At 40.5% G+C, this 18,311-nt stretch overlaps 2 protein-coding genes across 3 annotated transcripts in view; one reads left to right on the forward strand and one right to left on the reverse strand.

Annotated features, from left to right (window-relative positions):
* Positions 1-1,710: 1,710 nt before the first annotated feature.
* LSM1 (LSM1 homolog, mRNA degradation associated) lies at positions 1,711-11,210 on the reverse strand. The gene is made up of 4 exons (XM_058525218.1): positions 11,009-11,210; positions 7,411-7,479; positions 5,931-6,046; positions 1,711-2,214 (listed from the first exon to the last, which is right to left on the reverse strand). The coding sequence occupies exons 1-4, from the start codon at positions 11,052-11,054 to the stop codon at positions 2,044-2,046; spliced, it is 402 nt and encodes a 133-aa protein (XP_058381201.1). The 5' UTR covers positions 11,055-11,210; the 3' UTR covers positions 1,711-2,043.
* Positions 11,211-11,363: 153 nt separating this feature from the next.
* BAG4 (BAG cochaperone 4) overlaps positions 11,364-18,311 on the forward strand; it is a 33,305-nt gene continuing 26,357 nt past the window's right edge. For both annotated transcript variants that reach the window (XM_058525211.1, XM_058525212.1), the window contains exon 1: positions 11,364-11,868. In XM_058525211.1, the coding sequence (XP_058381194.1) occupies positions 11,599-11,868 (270 nt within the window). In that variant the 5' untranslated portion in view covers positions 11,364-11,598. The remainder of the gene's footprint in view (positions 11,869-18,311) is intronic.

The following is an 18,311-nucleotide window of genomic DNA, read 5'->3' on the forward strand; positions in this document are numbered from 1 at the left end:
TCGGTGCTTGCCCGGGATCTGAACCTGGGCCGCCAGTAGCGGAGCGCGCGCACTTAACCGCTAAGCCACAGGGCCGGCCCTAGGTCCAGTTCTTAGCGGCTGTCTGTGTGACAAGGGTCTGAAAGCAATGATCAAAACCTTGCTATGGCTTGGAAATTCTTGACCTATTGTGGAAATTAAGTCCCTTTTCCTCTTTGTTAACATAAGAATAAATCATAACTCTTGTTATTACATTTGGAGTTCCGTTTGAAGGAGGCTGAAAAAAGCAAGATAACTATAGTGAATCCAAATCTCTTGAAGGTGTCAGATGTTCTAAAACAGTGGTGCTCAGAAAAACAGATGCTGTAATTCTGCTGACCCTCCAAGAATATCTTCTAGTAGTTAGGTGAAGATAGCTCTGTTTTTCAAAAGTTGGTGATGGATTTTTTTTCCCTTTGTGTGGGGAGATATTATCAAATTCTGGCTATTAAAACAGTAAGATGAAAGGCAAAACACACCAGATAAATCATTAAGTCCAACTATTTCTTCACAAATTATCTACTTTAAAAATAACCCAATGATGAATAGCCCAGCAGTCAAATGGTTTATAGGAATTTTGGGCAGTTTTAAAAACACCTGAGGGGCCAGCCCCGTGGCATAGTGGCTAAGTGCATGCGCTCCGCTGCTGGCGGCCCGGGTTCGGATCCCGGGCGTGCACCGACACACCGCTTGTCAGACCATGCTGTGGCTGTGTCCAATATAAAGTGGAGGAAGATGGGCACGGATGTTAGCTCAGGGCCAGTCTTCCTCGGCAAAAAGAGGAGGACTGGCATGGATGTTAGCTCCGGGCTGATCTTCCTCACAAATAAATAAATGGTTAAGATGGTAAATTTTAAAAAATAAAATAAATAAAAAATAAAATGCATCTTATAAAAAAATTAAAAAACCTGAGCTCATAAAATGTTAAGTATATTTAATACTATAAAATAATTCAGACATGGGAATTAGATATAAATATCTTAAGAAAAGGATGTCTTTGCTCAACAGACTATAAAAAGTCAGTATCTGGAATACTTCTACAGTTAAAAAAATGAGAATCAGAGAGGATAACTGACTTGCTCAAGCCCACGGTGCTAGAGAGAACAAAGTCAGAATTTTAACCCATGTCTTCCCACTCCTAGTTCAGTACATTGTCCATTAAACCACACTGTACTCTTTTAACGTACAGTCTGTTACATGTACTATGCAACCAACATCATACCAGAAAAGTGGCATCACGGTGGGTTATCAGCTGAGATACATGTTGACCAAGAATAACCTAGATGTATCAGTCACTGAAACCCCATTTTATTTGTGCTCCTTTTTGATGGCAGCATAAGAGGCTCAAGACTCAATCCAAAGTACTAGAAAACCTAACTGAATTAACAGAAGATTTAGAGAAAAAAATCACCTTAGTAAAATGGTGGATCTCATGGGAACGTAGTTTGGAATAGCTGTTGGTGAAGCAGGATCTCAAGCCTGAAAATTTGTTTTATCAGATAAAGACATGCAAAGGGGAGAAGGGAGGACTCTCAAGACATTTAGCATGAAAATATTCCTTTATAAGTAACTAGCAACTTGGAACTGTGACAGAAGCGGGAAATCCCAGCATATGGACTGCTTATATCTTTGAGAGCAGAAACTTAATTTTCTTTATTCACTGGAGGCAACTCAAACTTGGGAAATAACATGACAGTTTTGAGATTCATATTTTATTTACAAGTAAATGAAGAACGTCTCCTGTAAACTCTAATTTGGAACGAGAAGAGCAATATGAAGAAGTAGCTGCTGGCTCCAAAGTGAGGTGTGAAAGGAGTCCATACCACCGTTTCTTTAAACAATGCTTTTGTTATTAAAAAGGAGAAAAAAAGCCACCTGATTTCTTCATGTTGCATATGTGAAAGAATTCAAAATAAAAATGATTTTTCAAAACTCTGCAGTCTCTACATGTGAGGTGACCAGGATGTCACTTTCATTCAGTAACAGCTCCTGCTCCCCAAGAGCAACAGCCTCTGAGCAAAAGACTTAATACTCATCCAGAGTATCTGCTCGAGGAATAGAGAGACCTCGATCCTTAAGAGCCTGAACTTTCAGCTTCTCGGCTTCCAGCTTGGTCTGCTGTTCCACCCTTTGTTCTTCTAGGATTTCTTCAATGGACACTTGCTGGAGGGGTGTATCACTCTCCTTTTCCAAGTCCTACAAAACAAGCAGGTTCGAAAAACTTCAGCTGATGACCAAGAATAGAACACATTACAGATCTAAAGGCAAATGGATTCCTCTATCACGCTCGGGTTATTTTTCATACCTGTGACAGGGCTGATAGCCTTCTCCTAGGGACAGAGACGTTTTACAAAGAAATGGCTAGCAACACCACTACACCACATACCCACTACTACATACTACATACATACTACATGCATGCTTATATGAATGTGGTAATAGGGAACAGTATCGCCGTGTGTAATAACAAAGCTTTAGGCTATCCCAAGTCCTACATTAGTCAAGGACTACTTTTCTTTTAAAAAAAAATTAGGGCTTCTTATAAACAGCCATCTCCCCAACCTCAGAGAATCCGAGGGAGAAGTTACTGAGGCCAAGATGGCTTTAGATAAGTTTTGTATTTTTACATCATCAAAGTCAGCTTAATTTCCAGGGGTTGCTCATTAAGAAGGTAAGAGAATACTGACTCAAAGCAGCAGCACCCTCCCCCCACAAAGGCAACAAACTGTCCCTCTGCTGCATTAACTAGGAGTCTTTAAATTATAACACAAGACTCCTTTCTCCTCTAGGGCAACAAGTTTTCTAGAGAAAACCTGAGCAGACCAGTCAGATTACTAAACCAGTTTGGCCCCAATATATTTCTCCACTATTTTATTTATTTATTTTGAGGAAGACTGGCTCTGCACTAACATCTGTTGCCAATCTTCCTCTTTTTCTGTTTTTTCCCCCCAAAGCCCCAGTACATAGTTGTGTATCATAATTGTAGAGTTGTAGGTCTTCTATGTGGGATGCCACCTTGGCATGGCTTGATGAGCGGTGAGTAGGTCTGTGCCCAGGATCCAAACCAGCGAACCTTGGGCCGCCGAAGTGGAATGTGTGAACTTAACCGCTATGCCACTGGGCCGGCCCCCACTATTTTAATTAAAAATTTAATTTATCAAGCAAAAATTTTTTTGCTTGATAAAAGAATTATTTTTTCCCTTATTTAAAAAATACATGCTCATTTTATGAAATTTAGAAAACAGACAAGCAGAAAAAATTTTTTAATTATCCACAATTCCAGTATGGAGGGATAACATTTGTGTGACTATCCTTCCAAAAAATCCCCCTCAATGCAAATATTGACTGTAATTTTTTTCACTTAATATGGCATCATATGCTTAGTGTTTTTATTTTTGAACACCTTATAAACATTTCATAACTAATCTTTTAATGCAGAACCTTACTATAAAAGTATCTTACTATCTATAGATTGAGTTTACTCTCCTTAACATGAACATACAGGTATTATTCTATGTTTTTGTAACACAGAAAGCCTACACAGACAGGGTATTCTTATTTCTCATCCTCCTCTACAACTTTCAATCATAAAACTCTGGGAAAGCATGACACATACGCAAACTCTCCAGATGTTCCAGCCTACCACTGGATAATCATCTCCACTGCCAAGGCCTCAGAACCCACAGGCCGTGACTATCAGATGGAGGACTCTCACCAGAGAGATCAGAATGAAAGCCACACAAATTACATAAGCAAGCCCTGCCCTGGGTCAAATGTTAACTGCACCCAGCAAAATATATATTATCAAGTGTAACCTGCCCTCATAACCCATGGGTAGCAGCTGAAGAGAAGATAATGTTCTTAGCTTAGTGTACTGCCTCTTGGACTTTTCAATGTTATTCATTGAGCTGTTCATGTGGTTATGCTGCTTCCCAACAACCAGTCTTATTACTTTAGGCTGTGTGCATCATCACCTTTGAAGCAGAATCCAGGAATTCTTAAGCAACGGAATGTTTGCAGAATCTATATGGTTTCTGGGTATGAGTGTCCCTAGGGTTGTACTTAATTTCTTCAAACTGACTACTGATTCATATAACTATGTAAGCATTCCCAAACCGTATTTCTTCAGTGATACCGCTGTAAAAATTCTGCAGCATCCAAACCATAACATATAAAAAAGAGCACTTTTCTCACAAAAGAGCTCCTAGGAAACAATGAGTCTTCAAGAACAAACACAAGTTCACCACTTCTCCTCCCATACACATCTATCTACAAAGGGGCACATTTGTGCCAATGTAACTGGCACGGAAGACATTTCTGTGATGTTTGCTACTATAAAACCAAAGCAGAGCATATGTAAATATTTTAACTTAAATCTTTTCCCCTGATAGCAAAGTAATACGTTTCCTCTTTTAAAATTAAATTCAGAAAACTATAAAAAAAGGAAAAAATAATCACTCATAATCCTACTGCCCAGAGATGAGTTAGCCCCTCTTAATATGCTGGCAGACCACTTTACAGTCCTTCCCTACCCTGACTCTCCCACACCCGTGGGTTCTATAGCGCTTTATTTCAACGTTTACATAATACAAGGAGATGACAACTGCTGCTGCTTAAATATGCAAGAAATGATAAAGTGAACCAAAAATATCAACCACAAAAATATTTTAAAAATTAGAAAAAGGTATTTGATACATTTCATAGCACCACTTGGGTAGTACTGATAGTATTAATTAGTCATTTCTAGCTAACCATTTCAGCATGAGTCTCTGCACCAAGCTGACCCTGGCAGAATTATCTCCTTACTGTCTCAAATGGCTTACTGTTAAAAAATGGCTATGGACCAAACCACTCCACTCCAAAGACTTCTGTAAACATGACTTAAGATGTGGCCAAGTACTGGGAAACATTATTGAAAAATTTAAAAACAAAATACAAAAAGATAAAATTAAGCAAACGCCACAGTTTTTTTTTTTTATTTTCCTGGCAAACCGAATAATCAGAAGCAAGCAATAATCAGGATCAAGTCAAAGGTTTTAAATAAGGTACTTCTCTTTTTAAATAAATGTTTCATGTAAAACATGAAATCAAGTTTTATTTTCTTTTAAAAATGTCTGAGTACTTCTAATAGTTTTATATATATAAAATAGTTTTCTAATAGTTGTGTATGTATATATGTACACATATGTGTGTATGTATGGTTGTGTGTATGTATGTACACACACACACACACACACACACACAGACCTACAGTAACACCATTTTAGAAGATTTAACTTTTCACCTGCCAGCTGGTCTTCCTGGCACAGATACACAGGTACCTCCTCCTCGGCTGTGAACTAAGGATCCAGGTGAAGCTGAGCTCCATTCTCAGAAGAGTTAACAGAAAGGCTTCTCCTACAGCCATTCTTTCCCCTTCCCCCCTTTAAAAACATGGATATCACATTGTACATGCAATGTGTCTTTCCCCTGCCCAAACACTGCTAATTAACCTTATGTCATGAAAAACTACTTGTAATTGTTGTCTAAATGACTGCAAAATATTCCAATGTATATAAACCATACTTTACTGAATTATTCTTCTCTTGATAGGTATCAAGTTTTTCAATTTTCTGCTGTATAGATAACAGAAATAATATATTAATGAACACATTTGTATAGGATGATACTTTTTATGGTATCAGGTAAAATCAATGATATTTTGCTGCTAATGGGATCAAAATCTTTAAAATGCCAAGAGGCACTGAAACAAAGTTAATTATTCTCTGTAGCTTTCCTAAGCTACTTTGGCGGTTTCCTGTGAGAAGCTGGGTGAAATGTGGAAAATATAATTTTTCCTTCTTGAAAAGACAAAAAGAAACCTAACTAGCATGATTATTAAGACCCAGAGCAGCTTAACAGTTTTCACTTACTATTTCTCCTAGTAGGACCACATTTTCTCCTCTGACCACAAAAATCCCTCGAGGAATATCACCGTATTTTTTGCCCACATGAATACGCTCCACAGTCTGATGTAGCACTAAGTTAGCTATAAGTGTATAGGGAAGAAACAAAGATATTTAGTTTAAATTATTGGGTAAAGGTCCATAACTCAATCAATCAGTTATTTTGAGTATAATAGATTTAGCTAAACATGATTTCCAAACTTTCTAATTCTGGGAAAAGCTAAAATTTCAAACAATCTTCTCTTATTTCATCAAGACATAGCACGTAGGAGACTTTAAAACAATTACAAACTGAGAGAGTATTTGGAATTATGTTGCATTAACACATGGATGATGGTGGGAATAAGTTAAGAAAATTAAATTCCTTTATCAGTTAATTGCTAATATCAACATGGCTATAAGAAAACATAAATAAGTAGGGCACTAAGAAGACTCTAAAACCTACAGCTGCAGAGATTAAAACTCTGATTTTTTAGAAGTAAACAGTGTTTTTATGTTGTATGGGTATGTGTATGTGATTTACCAAAGATTTAACTTTGTTTCAGTACTTAAGATTCACTTAACCCAATGCAAGTATCCATGGATTATGATACAGCAATAACCTATTTTTCCACTGTGTCAGATAACCATACCTGGTAATCTGAGAGTAAAAAGTCAGTATTTACTACTTTTCCCTCAAAGTAGTCTGATGAATTTGACTTAAAATTTAGAACTTCAATCTGTTAAGAATAATTATTTTTCTTTTTTTAACTGGTATTGTCTTATTTGAAGAAAAGCAGATATCTATGCTCTTATCTTCTATCATTCTTACAAGTATTTCAATTATGTTGTTTTTCCTCATGCTGAAATTCACTGATCTAGCAGATGTCCAGCAAATGTTGATATGAACTGCGAAGTTCCTTCAAACAGAAGCAAATACAGATCTCTTTAGAAAAACGGTGGATACAAAACAGAGATGGAGACTCTTGAGTCTAATGTATCCCTAAGTGTAGTATCTTGAGCTTAATATTGAGGTCCCTCAAAAGCTTCAGGAAATGCCTCCTACCACATTTTCATCGGACAGGGAGGGATTACCTTCAGTGCAGCAAGTGCTTTGAAGAGTAGTTACACCCAAGCCAACATAAAATGAGCAACCTTTTCAGTGGATTGAGTTTATGTCTATCATTTGGCTCCCTCTAGTGGGGAAAATAAAATAGGCCAAAACACTGTAATCCTATGTTCTAGTGAAAACCAGTTTTAGAAATACAAGCTTATGAATACAAGCTATTGAACCACCTAATCATAATTTAGAAAACAATGATGTAATGACTCAAAACAGTATTCCATTATGCCAGACACGTGAAAAAGTTGCAGATAAATAAATTTCAATATGAAATAACACACACAAAAAAACAATGGGCAGCCCTCATTATCCAGAGTATAAGAGCAGTCTGTAACTAATACATACCAAATTGATCAATGCTTCTTAAAAAGCCTATAAGTGTCCTTCCATCTCGAAGCAGGACCAAATGCTTTTCTGGGAAGAGGAAAAAAGATCTTTAAAAAACACCTTCAGTGAGTTTACAGGGTAACAACAAAAATAAAGGTAATAGCAGTTTAAGCTCTATTACTTCCCCTTCTAATGTATTTATAGAGAAGTTCATTGGGAAATTAGAGGGAGGACCAAGACAGCTCTGGGTTTAGAAGATCAGTGGTGACAAGAATCAGAGCAGTGTCGCACAGTGGGAAAAGGCCTGGCTGAGCAGTCAGAAGCCTGACTGACTGGCTCTAGACGCTGATGCTTGACAGTTAAATCCTCTCAGTGTCATGTCAGTTTCTATATCTGCAAATTGAGACATTTAGTCTAGATAATCTTTATGATCTTAATTCTAGAATTATTTTCACCTCAACTTAGAAGAGGTTCCATTTAACACTTTAGAATCAGGGAAGGTTTTAAATAAAAACAATGCCTCGGACATGTCAAATGAGGATGCTGATAATAAGTTAGAGCAAAAATTCAATAATATTTATTGAGAACTATGTGCTGTTCTGGGGCGTAGACGTACAGTAGAGAATAAGACTCAGAAAGTCACCAACTTTATGAACTTATATTCCTGGTGAAGGAAGGCAAACAAATAAAAAATGAGCTATTGTGATTAGTAAAACGCAATAATAAACAAGATAGCAAGACAGTATGAAGAGACAGGGGAAGTAGCTACAGAAGAGAGATGGCTAGGGAAAACCTCTCTGAAGAGGTGACTCTGAGCTGATACTGAAGAATGACAATAAGCCAGTCACTAGAATAGCTGGCAAAATTCATTCATTCATTTCTTTAATACCATGCATAAAGTACTTTCTAGATGCAGACCAGAGAAACAAGACACTGATTCTTCCCTGAAGGAATTTAGTCTTCCTTGGGCTATAATTAAGAGCCACAAGAAAGCAAATCTTAATTACATGAGACTGAGAGAAACTATACCTAGCTGGAGGAAGTATCTGAGTTGGACCTTGAAAGGTAGTTAAGTTTTGGCCATGGGAAGAGTAACAGGGAAGGGGAAGGGGAGGGAAATCTGTAATTTAGAAAGGAGAAAAAAAAGGGTTATGTATCAATGTTTGGCTAAAAGTTGAGGGTGTGAAGGGAAATAACAGGAGACAAAGTCAGAAAAGTCCTGGGAGCACGCTGAGTTTGGATTTGACATCATAGGGAATAAGAAAACACTGAAGATTGAACTGGTAGGAAAGGGAGAGCACTTAGGAGGCTATTCCCAGAGTCTGAGACGTGAAGAAGAGACCTGAACCAAGGTAGAGATGAGAAGGGAGAGGATGAGACGACTGAGACTGTGCAGTTATAAGTGATGGGACTTGTCAACTAATTGAGTTTGTATACGTGGGTATGTGTGAGAGAGTGGGGTGCTGAAGAGATGAGGTAAAGATGATGTATGGATTTTGAGTCCCATGACAGGGAGGACCACTTAGGGAAGTTGGGAGTAAAAGAAGCAAGCTCAGGCTGCAAGATTATTAGCTGTTGGTGATTCTGAGGTGCTACCAGGACACCTATGTAGACAAGTCAACAGGCAGCTGGAAATGTAAGACTGGAATGCCAAAGAGGTCAGAATTAGAGCAATGTTGGATAAGTCCACAAAGAGCTAATATAAAACTATTTAAGTCCAGGAGAGTCCCCAGAGATTTAAAGAAAGAAGCTGGCCAAAGATGAAACCCGAGACCATCTATTTTAGGGAAGAGTAATAGTCGGAGAGGTAAGAAAATGAGTAAGGATCATTGTTGGAGAAATCAAGAGAAGAGAATTAAGAATCCAGTGGTAATAGTATCACAATGCTGCAGAGGGGCAGGAAGAGCTCAGAAGAGTACATCAAACTGATGCCTTTTAATAATGCAGCTTCAGTGATGTGTTGACAACAAAATTCAGATTTCAGGGATAATACAGGTGGTCTATGGCAGGTGGTCAGGAAGTAGAGACAAAATGGAGGTGACTCAAGAGATTTGTGGGTAAAGATATAGAAAAAGGGACGGGAGTTTGATGGGGAGACACAACTGAGAAAAAAATTCAGTTGGATAGACAAGAACATACATGAAGGGAAGGATACAGGAGGAGAAAGAGAGGACATATGAGAAAAAAAGGATATCAATAGAAGAAATTTCCAGAAGCAGTGGGAGGAAAGGATAATAAAAGACACAAACTGAAAGGGAGGAATACTTCCTATTCAAATGAGAGGATGGGTGAAAATACAGAAAGACAGAGGAGAGCGGAGGAAAGCGTGCGTGTGTGAAGGAGGCAGTGAAAGGGGCATACGAAATGGCTTCAAACTTTTCAGTAAAGGAGGGGGCTTGGAACCTACAAAGAAGGGGTTAGAGGACTTGAGAATAAAAATTATTTTTAGTAAAATGGCAGAATGTGTTAGGGGCCTCGAATAATTCAGATATATAACAAGAGAGGTGAGGGCAAAAGGGCATTCTCATGCAACTAAAATTGAACATTTCATTACACAATACAGATAGGCTTACACAATGCAGACACAGTACAGTGGTTACTTATATATGAATTTGGTCCAGTTTACATTAAATTTTCCTTCAATAGGTAAATCACTAGTTTGGATTTAAAAAATGATTTCAGACAACGATAAAAAGAGAATTTCATCATAGACTTACTCTTCAATTTGCATACATACTAACTGTAGATATAGCTGTAACTTGTTTGGAATTGTATGTAAACCATTTGGCAGCAATCACAAGTTAATGAGACAGATCACACAATTAAAACGATTTAAAAAATGTTGCTTGAGGAATAATTCACAGATGAGAGCTTAGAAAAAGGAAAGACAGGACAACCCTAAGTGGCTTCTCTTTTTTACAGGACTGAGCTCCTCTTCAAGACAATGACTAACAATAAGAGAGGTCTTCTCAGTAAAAGCAAAAGAAAATTGTCTAACAAAAGAAAAGAAGTTTGAGGTGACTCAGCCTTTCCAGAAAAGTCAAGATCTTGTCTGGTAGCGGTCTCTACTACCATAACCTGAACGTGCTCAAGACTCTCACTGTAAAAGAAGATTGCAAATGGCCACACAGCATAAAGCCTATGTTTACTGCAATTAAGTCCAATTGCTGTTGTCTGACTGTTTTCGTTTCTTGGTGAATGCTTTCTCTAAGTATTCTCATCCATCCACCCGTAACAATCTGGTACTTCGAAATACCGCAGGTGCAAGATAGTGGACCGGGGCGGGAGGCGCAACTTGCGTATTTGGGCCTCAGCAGCCGCGTCCTTCGGCAGCCGGAATGAATTCTACAGCTTGTGCCTCACCAGACCGGGGACTGGCGGAGGCTGCGAGGGGCAGGGCAGAGATAGTAGGCTAGGAGGTGGCCAAACGGTGTGTCCCGTGGCTCCTCCATCCCGTGGAGGATGTCAACGCCGAACATCCAGAGCTGTGCTAAAACCACACTGTCCCCCCGGCCCCAGACTCATTCTACGAGCTCCCTCCGAAGAGGCACCTGCCCAGGAGGAAGGGTCTCACCCCAGACTCCCAGACTTCACCCGGAGGAGACAGGCTACTCACTGTCGATGTCCTCGATGAGGCTGGCGGTACCGGGCATATAGTTCATTTTGAGCTGAGATAAGGCTGCAATGTATAGCGGCGGCGGGCCAGCGCGTGCAACACCTCCTTCTTCCTACCGCAGTCGCCGCCTGGGCGGGACCGGGACACGAACCCGGACCAGCACCAGCACTTCTGCCCCGGCTTTCAGCCGCCGGGGCCTGCCGGAAACTCCTCCATATTACCGCCACCCACTTCCGGCATCACGTGCCCGTCCTCAGGAAGAGGCGGGACCGTCGGGCGGTCCTGGGACACCCTTTCTCCATCCCTGTTGAGAAAAGGAGGAATTTAGGTTGGATAGATGGTGCGAAAATTTATTCTCTCTTTTAAGGAACACGGCGCCGCCCCTCATTTTCCCGCTTCCTAGACCCCAGACTCACCGACCTTGTTCCCTTCACTCTCAGGACTCGGCAGCCGAAGGGGCGGGACGGGGCCTCGGATTGGCTGTTGTCGGCCGACCCCCCCCTCACTGTTGTCCAGTCCTTCCCGGCCGCAGGCGCCTGCGCAATGGGCCGGCCGTGGGGGGCGGGAAGCGCTTCGGGGCAGTGGAGCCCATGTCGGCCTTGAGGCGCTCGGGGTACGGCCCCAGTGACGGTCCGTCTTATGGCCGCTACTACGGACCTGGGGTTGGAGATGTGCCCGTGCACCCACCTCCGCCCTTATATCCTCCTCGCCCTGAACCTCCCCAGCCTCCCATTTCCTGGCGGGTGCGCGGGGGCGGCCCGGCTGAGACCACCTGGCCGGAAGACTGCGGAGGAAGCGATGGCTACTATCCCTCTGGAGGCGCCTGGCCGGAGCCGGGGCGAGCTGGAGGAAGCCACCAGGTAAGCTTTGCGCCATCTCCCAGGGGAGATCCGATAGGGGAGTTTGGGGAGGTGAGGACCCTTGCGATTGATACACCTCCAGAGTTCGTAATGGATCGGGTTTCATATTTGTTTTCCTTATGAGGGGGTTGGAGAGACAGACTGGGATCGTGGGTGGCAGAATATGCTTGTGTTCTCTTTGCCCCTCCTCTTCTGCTGCGACCATAATAAATGTGTCTATTACCATTAAAAAAGGAAAAAATCCTGCGCTGGCTTGCTAAGCTAAGTAGCAGGATGCGGAATCTCTCGCCTTGGAAGGATGTTGGGCTGGGGGGACCTGGCTCTGCTTTTCGAGCTCTAACAGTTTATCCTGCGTGGATCATCAGGCCGGCTCTCCCCGAGAAGGGAGGTGGCTGCAGCCCCCGCCGTCACTCAGAACCCCTCCCGCGGATAAGGAACACGAAGGGAGGGGAGGAAGCTGAGCATTTAGCCCTTTGCCCTTAATGCTTTGCCCAGGACTGAATCACGCATAATCAGTCACCTTTACGCACCAATCAAAGCACCTTTACCTGGATTGTTTTATTTAATTTCAAGGCGACTGTAACGTAAATGTCATTGCAGCGTCCCTATTTTACGATTAAAGAACCGTTGGCACTGAGAGGTTAACTCACTTGCTCAATATACTCCGACCCTATAACATTTTTTTCCTGCCGGAAATACACTTCTGTTTTGTTAATGCGGTATTCCTAGTAGAGAATTATTGTTATATGGTGGGGGGCACACCTCTTTTTTCGTTCGGGATTTATAACATCCTCATTGGTTGAAAATGTAGTAGTGAAATTCCCATACGTTGCTGGTGAGGATGTAAAATGGTTCAATGCTTTGGAAAGTAGTTTGGCAATTCCTCAAAACATTAAGCATAGAGTTAACATATTACTTAGCAAGTCTGCTCCTAGATATATAACCAAGAAGACTAAAAACATATGTCCACATAAAAACTTGTGTACGCATGTTCATAGCAGCTTTATTCATAACAGCCAAAAAAGGAAATAACCCAAATGTCCATCAATTGATGAATAGATAAAATATGGTATATTCGTAGAATGAAATTATTTAGCTGTAGAAAGGAATGAAGTACTGATACATTCTGCAACCTGGAAAAACCTTGAAAACATCATGCTGCATGAACGAAGCCAGTCACAAAGACCACATATTATTTATATGAAATGTCCAGAATAGGCAAATCTGTAGAGAGAAAGATTAGTGGTTGCCAGGGGCTGGGGCATTAGGGATGTTGGGGATGATAAATAAAGGGTATGGGATTTCTTTTGGGGATGATGAAAATATTCTGGAATTAGGTAGTGGTGATGATTGCACAATTTTGAATATACTAAAAACCATTGAATTGTACACTTTTAAAAGGGTGAGTTTCATGGTTTGTTAGTTATATCTTTAAAAAATTGCATGAGAAAAAACATGTAGTAATAAAAGTTTAATTGTGAAGAAAGGTCCATATTTTCTCTGTCTAAATCTGGAAGAAGTAGGCCATGGGAGTTTAGTCCCATGTTAGAGTAGAGTGATAAAATGCTTGGCCTATAAGTAGCAAACTAGACCGAAGGTCAGTTGAAGGGAAAGAGGAGAGGACCGTTAAACTGATGACTTCTACTTGGGCTTGCTGTATTATTAAAACAAAAGTGTGTTTTTGGAGTAAGGTTAGAGAAGATAAGATTTTAGTATTATGCAGGGAGTTGTAAGGTATGGTTGAGTGTAGGTGTGCATATAGAGTGGGTGTCGGTGCTGTAGTAGTTGGAGATAAAGCTAGAATGTGTAATGGGCCTTTGTAAACCATCCCAAGAGTTTATCTTTCAGGTTGATGTTTCTGAAACTTGAACAGTATAGGATGGTAATGTCTTATGCAGCAGCAGAAAATTAATGCAAAAGTTATGCATGTTGTCACAGATGTGGCAAATTTTTTTCCCCAAATTTGTTGTTTTTTTAACTTTATTGTGGTTTTTGACATATTTTTTACATTTTTATATAATCAGATATGTCAAACTAAAAAAAAAAAGGGTATAGGAGCCTTTTAAAGCCTTACTACTCAAGGTGGCCCAGGTTGTCTAGTGGTTATGTTCCGTTCCGGCATGGACCTACATTGCTCTGTTAGCCATGCTGTGCTGGCAGCCCACATACTGAAAAATAGAGGAAGATTGGCATGGGTGTTAGCTCAGGGCGAATCTTCCTCAACAACAACTAAAAAACCTTGCTACTCAAAAAGTGTGGTCCATGGACCAGAGGTTTCAGTGTCATTTGGAGGTTGTTAGAAATGTAGACTCAGGATTTCCTGCTCCAGACTTACCGCTGAAGTTGGATAAGTTCCCCAGGTGATTCATATGCACACGCACGTTTGAGAAGCACTGCTCTATAGAATTGAATATATTAAGGTGATGTTGCACTGAACCACTACAAAGATTTGACTGTATTAAAGTACAGAAATATGGCAGGGAAAAAAATGGAAATCTACTGCTCCTTGCTTTCTTTCTTTTCTTACCTTGTTAGCTATACTTGCAGCACTGTAGTTTGATCCCTGAACTAGCAGCATCTGCATCACCTAGGAGCTTGCTGGAAATGCCCCAGACCTGCCAAACCAGAATGTGCATTTTAACAAGATCCCAGGTGATTTACATGTTCCCTCAGAATAAGTCATGAGAGAGAGAGAGAGACGGAGAGTGCGAGCTCACGAGCTGAGATGGTAGCCTCAAGCCGCAGTCTTTTACAACCTAATCTCGCAAGTGATATACCATCACTTCTGCTGTATACTATTGGTCATAGAGACCAACTCTTGTACAGTGTCAGAGGCAACTTCACAAGGGTATGAACACCAGGAGGCAGGGATCATTGGGAGCCGTCTTGGAGGATGATTACAACGGGAAGGAATGGGGGACAGAGAGCTCACTTAGGCCCCCAGGGTAGTTCAGAAGAGAGTAAAAGGGCATGCGTTTGAACAGTGTCTGATTGTAGACAGGGTTTTTTCAAGATTTTATTGTAAACATTTTTAAACAAACAGAAGAGTTGAAAGAATTCTACAGTGAATACCACCTAGATTCTGTAATTAGCATTTATTGTATTTGCTTTATTACATCTCTCTCATCTTTTTTTTTGGATGCATTTCAATACAAGTTGCATAGATTTGAGACATTTTCAAAGGTATATATCAGTTGGAAGTGAGGGATGCAGGAGAAACAGAAGGTGCTTCTGAGGTTTTAGTATTTCATAGGAATAAAGATTTCGTAGGAATTAAAAAGGAAGAGGAACAGGTGTTTTGGGCAAGATATGGTTTAGTTTTGTACCAAAAGAACTAATGATTCGTTAATAGAGGAGCTTAAAAAAATACGAAATACAAAGACTTGGTAAGGGTTTATGTACAGCTTTCAGTTCATTTCTGCTGGAAGCCAAGTTAGTCACAAGTGGTTACAATGTGCAAGCTCTGGATGCAATGTCTGCAAGTGATTAGAGAGAAATTTGTGGTTTTCTGTTTGTGTTTTTTGGTGTTGAAGTTTAGTCTTTGTGGCATCTAGGAGTTGTTTTTTGTAGGAGCAAAACAATAGCTGTGGGTTGGGGCTGGCCAGGTGGCACAGCAGTTAAGTGCGCGCACTCCACTGTGGTGGCCCGGGGTTTGCTGGTTTGGATCCCGGGCGCGCACCAACGCACCGCTTGTCAAGCCATGCTGTGGCGGCGTCCCATAATAGAGTGGAGGAAGATGGGCATGGATGTTAGCCCAGGGCCAATCTTCCTCAGCAAAAAAAGAGGAGGATTGGCATCGGATGTTAGCTCAAGGCTGATCTTCCTCACACACAAAAAAACAAAAACAATAGATGTTGGGCTCAGGAGAGAGATGGGGGCTGGAGATTGAGAGTCATCAAATAGAAGCATAACTGCATTACCAAACTGGGTGATGTTGCCAGGGGAGATCTTTGAGAGTCTAAAATAGGTGGCAGAGAAAGAGGGTCCAAAAGAAGACAATGAGAGAGAAGACTCAGAAAGACAGGAGGAAAATCAGGAAAGTCATGTGATGCAACCAAACAAGGACGCAGTTATTTTGCAGGTAAGTGATACGAGAGCTGAGAAGAAGCTGTTGGATTTGCCAATTAAAGAGATGTTAATGACTTTAGTGGTGGGAGTTTCAAATAATAGGAAAGTAATAACTGGGAGGTTTGGATGAGAAGACAACTAGTGTAAACTATACTTCCAGAAGTTTGTTAGTAAATGGGAAAGTGGTCCATTGACTGGGAACCAGGATTGAGGGAAGGATTTTTAGGATTAGGTGGCTTGAATATGTTTGTAAGCTGAGAGTAACCTAGTAGATTGAGAAGATGAGAACAAAAGAGTGGAATATGGTTTGGGGAGAGGGAGATTAAGAAGTGCAGAAGAGCTGAGAAATGTCTTCCGAGCTAGTGGGGGAAAAAGTAAGTTTGGAGTTGGAGGGGAGGGACGTTGAGGGAGTTTATAGCTCTTGGTGAAGTAGGAGGCTAGGTCATCTGAGAGTAAAGGAAGTGGGATGGGGTAAGCTGGGAATTTGATATGATATATGTTTGAAACAGGTGCTACATAGGAGAAAGGGAGGAATTGTAGAGAAGCATGGAAGAGATCCAGATGAGATTGAAAATAAAAACTTTGTGATGATAGTCATACAGGAGCATAAATTGCTTTCCAGTGATTTTGGAATATGTAGCTATAAAAATAATTTATAATGTATTTTTCCAATAATTTTTGTCTAATTCTTGTGAAAAATTTAAACAAATTTGTAAATGGAACTTAGTACCCGCAAAGTTAGATTCCTTTACTGTTAGATTTGTTTGGGCTGGGGTTATTTTTTGGGTGCATGCTGGTAAGTCACTTTGTAAATTTAACCATATATCCACTTCTTACAAAACTAGTTAATTCTAAGATAAATATGAAAGGGGTTGGTTCTAGCCTTCATCTGAGATTTAGGTATTTCTTCTTAGAAGAAATTAAATAAATTTATTATCTTTTTGCATAATTTTAATCAAATTTCCTTTGCTATAAAAATTTTAATTCACATTATTATCCTTGCAAAAACCTTTTATCTTTTCTAGTTTACATCATCTTTTATCACGTTTGTCTAGTTTCAGTCAACAACAAATAAAAAGTTTATAAAGAGTTAGGTACTGGCCGACCCCGTGGCATAGGGGTTAAGTGTGCCCGCTCCGCTACTGGCGGCCCGGGTGCGGATCCTGGGCGCGCACTGATGCACCGCTTCTCCGGCCATGCTGAGGCCGCGTCCCACATACAGCAACTAGAAGGATGTGCAACTATGACATACAACTATCTACTGGAGCTTTGGGGAAGAAAATAAAAGAGGAGGATTGGCAACAGATGTTAGCTCAGAGCCGGTCTTCCTGAGCAAAAAGAGGAGGATTAGCACGGATGTTAGCTCAGGGCTGATCTTCCTCACCAAAAAAGGAAAGAGTTAGGTACATGACAAAATTGGCAACTTGATGTATAGAACAGAGATCAGCTTCAGCCAGTTTCCTGTTAAACCAAATGCTATTTCATAGAATTAGTGTCACGTTAGCAGGGCCATGAGCTGCAGACTTTCATTGTTACTGGGGATATTTTTAGATTTGTTCCATTTTCTCCAAAAGGGGAAAAAAAGTGAAGACAACCTTTTTTATTAAGACAATAAAATTATATGATTTTTACCACTTCATTGAGTACATTCTTTTTTTTCATTAAAAAATTATGGTATATTTAACGTACTGTAAATTTTACCTTTTTAAAGATATAGTTCTGTGAGTTTTGACAAATGCCTACAGTCATGTGACTACTGTCACAATCAAGGTAAAGATATTGATCCATCTTTTTAAAAAAAAGACTCCTAGGATAAGACAGAAGATTTAATTTTCATTCTTCTCTAAACTCCATTAAAGTTATAGAAGAGGAACTGTGTTTCTCATTTGTTTTTTTAAGTATCATTATGAGTTCGTTTACATAATATATGTATGTATTCAATATTTTGGATGTGTTCAATCAGTTGCAGTCATTCTTTTTATTGCTTAAATGTTCCCATATTATGCCAGTGGGAGCCCCTTCTTGGCTTCTAAGTCCTTTTGACGTGACCCATTGATGTTTTTTTTTCTTTCTGAGGAAGATCAGCCCTGAGCTAACATCCATGCTAATCCTCCTCTTTTTGCTGAGGAAGACTGGCTCTGAGCTAACATCTATTGCCAATCCTCCTCCTTTTTTTCCCCAAAGCCCCAGTAGATAGTTGCATGTCATAAGTGCACATCCTTCTAGTTGCTGTATGTGGGACGCGGCCTCAGCATGGCTGGAGAAGTGGTGTGTCGGTGCATGCCCGGGATCTGAACCCGGGCCGCCAGTAGCCGAGCGCACACACTTAACCGCTAAGCCATGGGCTGGCCTGTGACCCATTGATTTTTGACAGC

Source organism: Diceros bicornis, chromosome 29, assembly GCF_020826845.1.
Source record: "Diceros bicornis minor isolate mBicDic1 chromosome 29, mDicBic1.mat.cur, whole genome shotgun sequence".
Lineage (NCBI taxonomy): Eukaryota > Metazoa > Chordata > Mammalia > Perissodactyla > Rhinocerotidae > Diceros > Diceros bicornis.